This window comes from Callospermophilus lateralis, chromosome 9 (genome assembly GCF_048772815.1).
Source record: "Callospermophilus lateralis isolate mCalLat2 chromosome 9, mCalLat2.hap1, whole genome shotgun sequence".
Classification (NCBI taxonomy): domain Eukaryota; kingdom Metazoa; phylum Chordata; class Mammalia; order Rodentia; family Sciuridae; genus Callospermophilus; species Callospermophilus lateralis.
The window spans coordinates 59,883,261-59,896,169 of record NC_135313.1 but is presented as its reverse complement, the minus strand read 5'-3'; the positions used below and the strand labels follow the sequence as shown (position 1 = coordinate 59,896,169).

General features: G+C 36.4%; 1 protein-coding gene across 1 annotated transcript; it reads left to right on the top strand.

The window, feature by feature from the left end:
- Positions 1 to 713: 713 nt before the first annotated feature.
- Positions 714 to 12,558, top strand: Erich2 (glutamate rich 2). Its single transcript, XM_076866559.2, has 5 exons — positions 714 to 741; positions 1,683 to 1,864; positions 4,705 to 4,762; positions 11,733 to 11,804; positions 12,434 to 12,558. The coding sequence occupies exons 1-5, from the start codon at positions 714 to 716 to the stop codon at positions 12,556 to 12,558; spliced, it is 465 nt and encodes a 154-aa protein (XP_076722674.1).
- Positions 12,559 to 12,909: the final 351 nt, after the last annotated feature.

The window sequence follows — 12,909 nt, the reverse complement described above, 5'->3', positions numbered from 1 at the left end:
TAGAGGATCCCTGAGTATACACCATGAGATGATGTTATAAGGCATTCAATCCTTGCATGGATTTAAATACCTATGAAAGCATTAACAAGTTCTATTTGCTTAACCAGAGTGCCAGGCATTAATTTAGAAGCTGTGAATACAATAGTTGGCAAAATAGGCAAAGTTCCTACACCTTATAAAGTTCACACTGTAGTGTAAGCATCCTAATGCTGGTGAGCTGTTATTCACTAGGGTGACAATAAATAATGATAATGTACTATAAATTTCAAAAAGCTCAAAGAAAGGAATTTGAATGTTTTCACCATAAATAAATAATAAATGTTTGAGGGGATATGTTTTACATGATTTAAACATTATATGATGTATACATGTACCCAAACATCACATGAAACCTCATAAATATGTGCGATTTTGTTACTTATTTTTTAAAATCTATTTTGAACTAACAGTAAAAAACCAGAAACATGCAAGATCATTTCAGGTTTTGATAGGTGCTACATTTAAATAAACAGTACCTGGGAGAGGATTATTTTAGATCTAGAGAACAGGAAACTTCCCCATAACAACTGAATTGAATGAGACAGTGCCTGTGACATCATAGGATGTCTTTAGTTCCTTATTATGACCTTCCTGATGACATCAGTGTGGTGAACTGGTGCACATACTGGTGTACATACTGGTGCATACTGGAAGATCAAGGTGGTTGTGAGCCAATGGAGACTATGAATGAAACAGAAGCAGGTTAGATGGACAGCTTGAATAACACCATTGTCATTCTCCTGGAAGGGCTTCATATCCATTTTCAGGGTAGTGCTCTTGGCTTAGAGTCAGGAGTTTCATTTTACTTCATTTGATCTGTGTTTTTCTAACCTATCTTCTCTGGAGCTCTCCTGGATTTCCTCCTTTTCTTCTTCCTGATATAGTGTTTATACAATTTTTTAGAGTAGCTCATGGCTACACTCCCATCAAAAAGGCCCTTTCCCAAGGTGTCCCAGGCACTCAAAATCTTACAAGAAAGGGGTGGGTGTAACACAAGATCAGTCTGAAACTGAAAGACTCCATAAAGCCAAAGGAGTCAGGCTCACTGGTTTTCAAGGAGATATTTTAGGAAACACGTGGTAAACACTTTTAAAAATTAATACTAGTATATTTATTTTAATATTTTTGATGTACATTAGAAAGAAATATAAGACAGTCAAGAACATGGACTCTGGAGCCAAACTGAATCCTAGAAGAATAATTTATTTCACTCCTCTGTCCCCCAATTTTTTCATCAATAAACAGGAGCAAAAATTGTACTACTTCACTGGGATTTTATATATATATATATATATATATATATATATATATATATATATATATATTTTTTTTTTTTTTTTTTTTCAGTTATAGGTGGACAACAACATATTTTATTTTTATGTGGTGCTGAGGATCAAACCCAGTGCCTCACGAATGCCAGGCAAGTGCTCTACCCCTGAGCCACACCACCAGCCCTCACTGGGATTTTGATAGATTAATATCTGTAGTGTTCAGAGGCTAGATTGTTGGTCATTAAGACGGTTTTTGTTTGGTGATTATGTTAATTTAGTATATCAGTTTTATGGATGCTAATAGGGTCTGGCAAAATTTAACCTCTAAACTTTTCATTGTTTATTGCTTAAATTATGTATATTCTGTTTTAGGTGAAGAGGGCAAAGACACAATTATTGCAAAGCAGGAGAAAAATAATGAACATTATGTTCAGGGTACTGATAAGTTGTCGGAATCAACGGATGCTGATGGTGAGGACGATACGAGTGATGAAGATGATGAAGACAGTAACCCTAAAAAGGATACTCGTGCCCCATTAGAGTTGATGGCAGAAGTAAGTTTTATTTGTGCATTACAATTTAAGAAACTTAAAAATGCTGAAATAACTAATGGTCTTATTACTAAGTAGATTAGGCAAATTAGTATGTATTCATCAAGTAAAGTTTTAAAAATCAATTAAAAAGATCCTTGCCCGGATATAAACGCTTACCTGGCTACTCATCTCTCTTCATTGGATTAGAAGTAAAAGAAGGTTCTGAAAGTGACATACAGTATTCTAGTGAGGCAGAGGCAGGAATAAGAGAAGTCTTGGTGCCCTGTAAATACTGCTGGAAGGAATGTGTTCTACATACTGGGCACCATGCTAGTTGCTGGGCATATAGAAATAAATAAGAGAGAGACATTCTGTCCTTGAAAACAGGCACATTTAAAAATAGTTACAACACATTGAAACACACGCTAATGAAAGTGCTTATGAAGTTCCCTGGGAACAGGAAGACTTAAGTGACTGAGAAAAGAAGCAGGAAGAACAGGGATAAGAGAAGGATTTTTTAAGAGGGAGAGATGTGAGTGGAATCTTAGAAAGTTGAAGGAAGAGGAGAATATAGAAATTCAGCTGATAAACAAGATTTCAAAAATATGAACAACAGCTGCATATTATACTGATCACATTCTCTAACCATGATCAATGAAATTAGGCATTATAAGCAAAAATAATTAAAATCACTTAAAAGATATTCTTCTAAATGACACTTGAATTAAAATGAGAAATCAAAATTAAACAATAATTTGGAAAATAGTGATAACCACAACATTACATATTACTATTTTAAAAAGAGCTTAAGGTTTTAAATGCTTCAATGATGGTGATGATGATGATTAAACTAATAACAACAATAAAGGAACTGGGGCTGGGGATGTGGCTCAACCGGTAGCGTGCTCGCCTGGCATGCGTGTGGCCCGGGTTCGATTCTCAGCACCACATACAAACAAAGATGTTGTGTCTGCCGAAAAACTAAAAAAAAATTAAAAATAAAAATAAAAATAAAACAAACAAAAAAAATAAAGGAACTAAATATCAATGCTAAAAACTAGAAAAATAGAAAACATAATAAAACATGAAAAAGAAAGAAAAATAATAATTCAAAGTAAAAATGAAATTAATATATCAAGAGCTAGGTGTTTGAAAAAATAATGTACAGATAAACTGATAAATATCAAAACTACAATGGAATAAAATCACAAATAGGAATGAAAATAAAAATATCTTAGACAAGAATAGAATTTAAAATGTAAGAATTCCATTGCATGAATCGATATAGTTTTTATTAATATGCAAATAAATGAGATTTTTGGTAAAATTAGTGAATAATAGAAAAATCTCTAGAATTATTCTACTTACATCAGAAACATATTTTTAAAAACTTCAAGGGAGAAACTGAAAAAAGTAATAGAGAACTTCTTCTTAAAATGGTACCTGGGTATTCATCACATATCTGGATATGCATGAGAAGTGTTTCTTAGTACTCAGTGTCTCTGTCTCTTGCTGAGTAAAATTCATGTACCTGATGTACCACACTCAAGCAGGAACAATCATCAAAAAGTGTTAAGTTTTGTGGGTTTTTTTTTTTTTTTTAAACTGGAAGCAGAGTAAAGAGCTGGGCATGGTGGCACACGTCTGTAATCCCAGCAGCTTAGGGAGGCTGAGGCAAGAGGGTTTCCAGTTCAAAGTCAGCCTCAGCAATTTAGCAAGGTGCTAAGCAACTCAACAAGACCCTGTCTCTAAATAAAATACAAAAAAAAAAAAAAAGTGGGGTGGGGTGCTGGAGATGTGGCTCAGTGGTTAAGTGCCCCTCAATTCCCAGTACCAAAAAAAAAAAAAAAAAAAAAGTTAATGACAGGGGCCAAGGTTGTAACTCAGTGGTAAAGCACTTGCCTAGCATGCATGAGGCACTGGGTTCAATCCTCAGGACTACATATAAGTAAAAACAAATAAAATAAAAGTATTATGTACATCTACAACTTAAAAAAAGTTAATGACAAAAAATTCATCTAGTAAATTGTAGCCTAAATAAGTAAAAAAAAATATGTAATATTTAATGCTAGACTGGGTGTGTAGCTCAGTGGTAGAACACATACTAAGCATGATAAGCATGAAAGAGACCCTGGGTTCAGTCTCCAGTACTCCCCTCCCTACCAAAATAAGAATATTAATACCTCAGGGAAATAATTATTTAATTATTTATTAAATAATTACTGAATAATCCTAATGTTTATAAATATATATGTGTTTATTTATGGGCAAAACTAAAAGGATAGACATGAAGATGTTAAACATCTCTAGATGGTAGAAATATAGGTGCTTCTTAATGAAGAATATGATGTGTTAATTTAGCTTTTAAATTTCCTACATTACAAATGTGTATTACTTTAACAAGAAAAATAGTATAAGCAAATCTAGATAGTATAGAAGCAGTGCTGGAAAATATTGAATGTACATAATTATTCTTTTCAACTAAAAACTGTTATGTCGTTATGAACTACATTCACACATGAAATCTATATCTAAACCAAAGGAATATTCAGGTAAAGTGATTGAAGTATTTACTCTATCTGTGCCAGTCAAATCAACCTATGTTTCTTAAATGATTCGGTAGTATGCACACAATGTGGCTGCAACAAAGCAGAGGTGGCACACTTATTCCAAGTTGCCCTGCCACCCAAGACACTTACATATCCTCGATTAATTAATTGATTATAGACTCACTCCTAGAAAAGTGTACGTGTTAAAAGCAAAACAACTAGCCATTAATGGAATATTTTCTAGGAAATTTATAATTGACAATTAAATTCTCTCTGAATCTACTTACATCCGACTAATTTAATGTTTTCCAGTTCCTGAGAGCAGAAATGGGCCGAGACTATCATCTCGCAAAAAAATTATGTCAGATGAGTAAGTACAAAATGCTTTCACATTTTCCAATATTCCTTTTTTTTCTAAAAATAAATTCTATCATATGTAAGATGGTTCCATTATCCTAAGTCTAATTCCCTGCTAGTGTCTCAGTGGCTCCTTTATCGTGAATGGTTAATTAATATAAGGATTAATTTAGACTTCTAGAGTAACTTTTAGTGACATAAACTAATATAGACTAATGTAGACTAATTATCACCACTGGAAAATAAATCAGAATCCTTACCATCATGTGATAAGGGAATAGTACCTTTATACTTTTTGTTTCAAAGAAAAGTCAGGTGGTGTAGCTGTCGAGCTAGCCTATCTGAACATGCACTATTCCACCAATGTTGGAGAGCCTGGGTGTGCCAGGCACCATTCCAGACACTGGAAATAGAGCAGCCAACATGATGGAATAACAGTCCCACATTTATGCCTATTGTCAGACAGATAATAAGCTAAATTGCGTGTCATAAATGCTAGATGCTTTGGAAAAAGACTAAGTCAGAAAGAGGGACTAGAAGGCACTGGGAGAAGACAAGGTAGTTTTCAGTAGGCTGAAAGGCCTCCCTGAAAGACTAGAAGTGGAGGAAAGAAGTGTGCTAGGCATGTCAAACAGCACGTGTGCTGGCAGCAGCAAGAAGTCCTGTGTACCTGCAGCAGAAGAGCAAGGAAGTGTGGCAGGTGCGGAGGTCAAAGAGATCAGAGAGGTTGGGCACAGGCTATGCACACTGCGTGGGACCATTTGTCAATTCAGAGACCTTGGCTTGTCGCTGAGTGAGATGGGAAAGCACTGGAGGCTTTTGATTCCAGGGGAAATGATCTGTCTTTCTCTCTCTGGTTTTCAGTGGTTTGACTTGTTGAAGATAGTTGTGGTTCTGGGCTGGGGTGGTAGCTCAGTGGTAGAACGCCTGCTTCACACCTGTGAGGCATTAGGTTTGATCCTTAGCATCACATAAAAATAAATAAGTGATATTGTGTCCATCTACAACTTAAAAAAAAATTAATGGTATTTATGGTTTTCTTGGTACTTATCCTATTGGGAAGGTTTGCTGAGTTTTAAAATCTGTGGGTTGTTGTTTTCATCAACATTGAAAGGTTCTTGGCCATTACCTTTCCTCATACCACTTCCACCCTATTCTTTCTTTCTCTTCTCTTCCTGGGATTCCAGGAATTCAGCTGGTTTTTTTCCCATGAAATCCCACATGTATCTTTTACTTAGTTCTGTTTTGTTTTTATTTCTCCATATTTCTATTCTTCAGTTTGTGTATTTTCTTTGTGTGTGTGTGTGTGTGTGTGTGTGTGTATAAACACAATACCTTTATTTAGTATTTTTTATGTGGTTCTGGGGATCAAACCCAGTGCCTCACGCATGGTAGGCAAGCACTCTACCACTGAGCCACAACCCCAGCCCAATTTGTATATTTTCTATTGACCTTTTTTGGGATTTACTTATCCTAATTTATGCTGTGTCCAGTCTGCTATTAAAACTATCCGGTGGGCTAGGGATGTGGCTCAAGCAGCGCGCTCGCCTGGCATGCGTGTGGCCCGGGTTCAATCCTCAGCACCACATACAAACAAAGATGTTGTGTCCGCCAAAAACTAAAAAATAAATATTAAAAAATTCTCTCTCTCTCTCTCTCTCTCTCTCTCTCTCTCTCTCTCTCTTTAAAAAAAAAAAAACTATCGGGTGAGTTCTTAATGTCAAAGACTGTATTTTCCAACTTTTAAATTCCCATTTAATGATTGGAAAGATTTCAGCTCTATACTAACATACACCATCTTTCCAACTATTTTGTCCTTATTTCCTCAAATATTTTAGTCAGAGTTATTTTATAATACATTTATAAACCTATTGATAATAGGACCATTAACTAGCAGTTGACTTAAATTAAGTCTATAATAAATCCCTTGAAGTGAAAATGTAGTGCAGGGATTGTGAGGGTCTACCCTCACTTGCCTGTGTCCCCACTATGAACACAGAAGTAGATTGGCTAGTTTTAAAAACGGGTTTCTTAAATCCTTTAGCACTACCTATTTCATATCAGAAGTAAACAGCTTGTCCTGTTTAATCCTATAGAGTATTTTTAACCTATTTAATAAAATACTTTGGTCAAAGCTATTTTTAGAGTCCCCACAAACAGAATTTTCCAATCAGAAGGAATCTTCAGAGAAGATAATGTCCAGTGACTTTCTGTCGAAGAAGCTGAAGCAGAGAGGGGTAAACAACTGGCTTGGCACTACTCACGATGACAGTGACACAGTCAGAATGGAAACCCAAGCCTGCTTTTCCTACACCTTTCTTTTCTCCAGTGGCTTATGTAAAACAAGGGACTCTGTTCCACTCATCCTCCATTCTATGAATTTTTTCTGGAAACTAATTGTGGAAAATTTTATGTATTTTTTATTTCTCTATCCATCAATCATTTTAGAAAGCTTCTGGCTAAAGCTTATAAAATATATGTACTGTCAGTCTGTTTTGGCTATGAGCCCTGCAGAATGCTACATAAACAGCAGGTGCTCAATAATCTACTTGTCAGCCTGACTCAAACCAGTGATTGTACAATAAATACCAGGTCAATGGGGTTGAAACACTTCAAATTTATCTATGTTCATGGGTATATCCCTTTAAAAATATCCTTCCTCCCTTTCTCCCACTCTTTCTTCTTTCTTTCCTTCTCTCCTTCCAACAAGTACATATTGAGCACCTTCCTCTGACCCAGACATGCTGGGAGATGGAGAGAAAGCAGGAGACAAGGCACACATGCTCTCAATCCTCTGGGGAGTCACTTTAAACTTAACATATCTACAGGCTCACACATTCACACTGTCCCTTCTTATAGATCAGTGTCAAATAGTGGTGCCTCTAAAACTGAGGATTAGACTACAAGAAGAGTGGCTAAGGTCCCCATCAGACACCAGGCTCTAGGGTGCCTGTAAGAACGCTGCTTCTAGGAGGAAGAAGGGCTGACTGGAAACATGGGCAAAGAGGCCCAGAAATAGGATGCATGGGTTCCCTCGCAGAACAGGATTGCCTGCTTCTGAGGCAGATTCCCAGCTGAGGGTGTGAAGTTAGGGAGGCCCAGAGTCTGCAGTGCCAAGTCAGGTCAAGGGAAGAACCAAGTTCTCAGGGAGAAAAAACACTGCATGTGATTGGAGGCTGTTCCATAACTTTCTCTGTATTTATGGCTGCAGACAAAATGAATTGTTCTTATCTAGCATGGACCCCACATACTTTATATATAAATGCTTATAGTATAGATATTCTTGTCTGTCCCCTTTATCATATTCTAGCTTCTCTACAAAATACCTGCTTTGTGCTTGTGCTCTCCCTCTCTCTCTCTCCCTCTCGCTCTGTCTCTCTCTCTCTATGTATATACAGATAGATATAGATAGAATTTATATGTGTGTATTTTTAATTTTTATTTTAAAAATATTTTTAGTTGTAGATGGACACAATACCTTTAATTTATTTACTTACTTATTTATATGTGGTGCTAGGATCAAACCCAGTGCCTCGTATGTGCTAGGCAAGTGCTCTACCACTGAGCTACAACCCCAGCCCTGTATTTTTATTTTAAATGTATAACCTCTGATATCTGTAAGTGTAGTTATATATTTACATATTTATGCATTTATACATATATGTGTTGAATACCTACTATAGGAACCTTCTTGAAGAAACAGTGCTTAATAATCAAAACAGTTTTGTGAGAATCATTAACTCTTATAGAGGAGGAAGCTGAGGCAAAGCAAGGCCTAATTCATACAAGGTCAAATGGCTCCTAAGTAGTAGGATCATATTCCAAGTCTAACTTGAAAGTCTGTCATTTCCATACTCCATTTCAATTTCCTCATTTGGTTAATAAGCTTATTTTTCTGGTAAAGGAAGCAAAGGCTTGGAAAATAAATATTTTCATGGATCTGTCAGGCTAGAAATGGGTCCCATGATTGATGAATATATATTTTTCTTTGTTTATATCAAGGACAATTAATTTATTTTTTATTTTTTATTTTTAAGGACAATTAATTTATATAAAATAATGCATCCTAATCCCTTCAAAAGTGTACACACTCATTTTCTTGAAAGAAACCCCTGGTTCCTGGGGTGGTGCCTTGAAGTCCAATTGCAAGCTAGTCTTATATGATTTTGTCTGACTGTAGGGCATCCCACCCAGCATCTAGGCACCCACAGCTTCTTTTCTCTTTTTCCTGCCTTTTTAAAAATCTGTGCTGGGTTCCTCCAAAATATTGTATCTATCGACATAGGCTTGAATTTCTTCTGTCTTCCACACAGTTTTTATATAGTCCTAATCGTTCCTCAATCATTTTCCTGCTGTCTCATGCAGAACTTATATTTCTGCTCCATTTCCTGTCAGGCAGCAGGGGCAACCTGGAAAAAAATGGTTTTTAAATGGGACTGGAAGTCAAGGGTCCAAAGTACTTTTCTTCATTCATTTTGCTCATGACTGAGGTTTTTGTGCCAATCAATCTCCCTATTTCTTGGTCATTTCACTATAAGTGAGAAAATTGCAGCTCAGTCTTCTCAGGGCACATCAGTTCTGCTCACAAGTAGCTAGAGATTCTACACACAAAAAACAGGGAAGTGTTACAAGATCTATATCATGAGTTATAACCATTGTAAATAGTAACGAACAATGGCTTGAAACCCAAACAGTTCTCATTATTGTAGCTCTATTTTGAATATAGATGTGTCTTCAGAAAAGATGGTTCCTATAAAGCTGTTTCTTTTCAAGTAAAATAAATGATCCCTTTCTATTAGCCTACAGTATCACCTTATCTTGGGGTTAAAAAAGAAAAAAGCCTGCTTTCTTCTCATTTGTCTATTATATTCACTTATTCCCCTTTCTAATGTTTTGAAGGCTCCTGCTGCATAGCAAGCACTCTGCTGGGCATGCAACAGTAAACAAGACAAGTGTTTTCTGCCCTGAAATAGCTCCAGTCTGTTCAGCCCCATAGCATCAGAAGCCCCACTTCCCCACATGAGTCCTGCAGTCAGAAGAAGCACCCACTGAATGTTTGAAAAGAAACCAAACAATCCTCTAGTCCAAGAACCATTCCAGGAAAACTAATAATAACCAATATTTATTCAGCACTTACCATGCACCAAGGACTGGACTGAGTACTTTATATTATCTGATTGATTCATCCAAATAGCCCAATATGACAGATATTATTACAGAAAAGGAAACTGAAGTACAACCATATTAAATATGGTAGCAGGACCAGAATTCATATCGGGCAGTCTTTCTCCAGGATCCTTACTGGGCTTTGCTTCCATTATGGAACCCAAGTTGGAAAACAACCCCTGGACAGAAACTGCATGTGCTAGATGCTTATCTCAACTCTTTACACACCCTTCTAGGCTGTGAAATAAGAATTTTTGATTTGTCACCTAGAATAGTTATTACTGGGCCAAATTTCAAACCAGATACCTTTCCCTCACTCTCTGAAAATTGATAAGTGCTAGCTAAACTTACACTGCAATCCCTGAAATGAATCCAATTCCAACATTAATTTTCTAAACTAGTTCCAAGTAATAGCTTAGGGTTTATTAGTAAGTGTTCCACAAAAATGATTCCATTGTCAAATAAATTTGGATAAATCACATTTGCCTCTCTATAAGATTCATAGCAGTTTTGAACATCTGAATGGTTCTGTAAATTCCTGTGATTACTCCTTAGAGTAAGTTTTTCCCGATTAACTTTCTTTAACTTAGTACCCAAATATGTATTAAGAATCTAATATCCAAAGAAGCAAGTTGGAGAAATCCTGCTCTAGAAAGAGGCTTAGCCTCAAAGAAAAATTTAGACTAGTGATAAGTATATTTAATTTCAAGTTAAATGTACAATAAAGGTACCTTATTAGAAAGCTTATATGTATGTATAATAATGTATAAAATACCTGGGATCCTTAAAGGCAGTTTTGGACCAAGCATACAGTTATGTATGTTATGTTAGTGGATTAGGAAATAAAGTCACTTTATTTGACATGTCAAGATGAAAGCCATGAGTCAATGGAGCCTTGAACCTTCCACAGTTCTCTTTTAGCCAGATGAATAGCACACTTGATGTTTCAGTGCCCCCTGGGGGCCACCAAGATATTGCACAAGGAGTCATCAATGGATGATACAGAAAGAAATAATGAATACTCCTCTAGGCATGTAGGAATAAGAAAGAGAGATTGAGTTGTAGAGAGATTTGAAAACCAGACCCTAGAAAATTCTGGAAAGAAGTCTGGTATCTAGCACATAGATAATATACCAACAAGCCTTAAAAAGTCTGATATGGTCCAAAGGAAGGACAACAGTCACCTAAGGCAAAGGGAATAAATGGGGCTCAACGAAGAGGGGAGAGTACTGTTAAGCAGGTAATGACTGGTGAGTAGACTAAAGTTCTCAGAATGAAGGGAAAAAAGCAATGTCAGTTTTCCCTATGCAAAAGATGTTATTTAAAAGTGGCACCTCTACAGAAGAGGTCACACAAAGAACACTCCTTTCCTTTGTGCTAGAGGAGATCTTCAGCAAAGGATGTCATGCAGATAATCTGATGGATGAGATGAGGGATTACAGACATATATGCACACTGTCTTTTCATTATCAAACTCTCCACATTTGCAGGATTTGTACACTCTTTGGAGAATGATTCTATTCATGAAACACTTTGGCTACTGGCCTATTAGGGAAGCCATATTGAGGTGATTGAGATTGTATTATTTGGATAGGAGGTAGAAAAATATAATAAGGATAATTTCTCCAATAAAGCACCAAATATAAGTGGAGCATTTTCTCTATTTGTACCTCAGTCTATCTGTGGTATAATTGTTGATGTTTATTGCTTTGGGCATTTCTACCTGCTCTGACTGACAGTTTCAATCTCATTCTAAGGATCCTGTTTGTTGAAACACTGTGAACCTTAATAACACACATTCTGTTGTCCATTTTCAGTCCTAATCTATGAACCAGAAAATCCTGAGGCCAAGGAGTTTTTATCACTTATTGAAGAAATGTTGCTGATGGGTAATTTTTAAAATTTAAATTCCTTTTTTTCTCATAGAACTATGGGCAGTCAGTCTTTAAAACCCCATTATCTCAGGAAATTGTCAAAAATGCCTCATCAGAAGTGGTTAAGAAATAGCTAAATGGCTGAATCAAATGGTTTAGTAAAATCAGCTTGTCCTCTGTGGATAGAAAAGAGGACGCCTTTCTCACTGTGGGATGGTACTGCCAAGGCTCCCTGGCTGTGAGGCATTGGGTATAGAAAAGAGAACATGCTAACCACCTTCATGTGTTGAAGGGATGTACCATGATTTCCAGGAAAGCCAGTAGTCTCTTAATTACCTAAGTCTCAGTCACCCTAATTCTATTTAAGAATTTCTTGACAATAATACAAATGATTTTATAGACCTATATTTTAACTTAACTTTGAACCTACAAACATCTTCATGCCAGTAATAATATATTTCTCACTTGTTCTACTACTTTGATCCTACGTATGGTTAGTGAAGTTCAGCTTGATTCTTCTGTTCAGAAATACATATTCCTTGGTAGGGGGAGGGTAAGGAGCATTATGGTGTGTGTGTTGGTTTGTTTGTTTGACTGACAATATCAAGACACATTTGAAGCACTTGTCTTCCTTTCTATGGCAGAGAAAGCTCAGAATCTCAAGGAAGATGAGGAAGACAGCGAAGAGGACAGCAGTGGTGAGAGCGAGGGAGAAAGCAGCGAGGACTTAAGTGACGAGAGTTCTGATGAGTGTGAAGATGGATCATGAAGGTCACTGGGTGGCTTCAGCTTCGTGTATTTTCATTATTGTATACCATGCGCATATAAAGAGCGAGAGCTGCATCTTTGTCTATTGGTTCTTTCTTTGGTACAGAGAGTTCTTTTCAGTTATCCATAATCTTAGTTGGAGCTCCTTCCTAACATTTAAGCATTTAGTCAATATGAATTAGGAAATAGTATGTGCCAGGTACTGTGTGCTCTACACACATCAGTATTTAATTGAACAATTCCATGAACTTGACCCATTCTACAGATGAGAAAACTGAGATGAAGAGAGGGTAAATAGCTTACCTAGCCTCTTGTGCACCTATTAATTTGTACAGCCTAGATGTAGATGTGG

What these genes read in the sequence shown, in the direction of transcription:
- Erich2 (XM_076866559.2), top strand. Translation starts at nt 714, where the DNA reads ATGGAGACTATGAATGAAACAGAAGCAG. An exon ending in CATTAGAGTTGATGGCAGAA is followed by an intron (nt 1,865 to 4,704) that starts GTAAGTTTTATT and finishes AATGTTTTCCAG; the next exon opens with TTCCTGAGAGCAGAAATGGG. An exon ending in AAAAAAATTATGTCAGATGA is followed by an intron (nt 4,763 to 11,732) that starts GTAAGTACAAAA and finishes GTCCATTTTCAG; the next exon opens with TCCTAATCTATGAACCAGAA.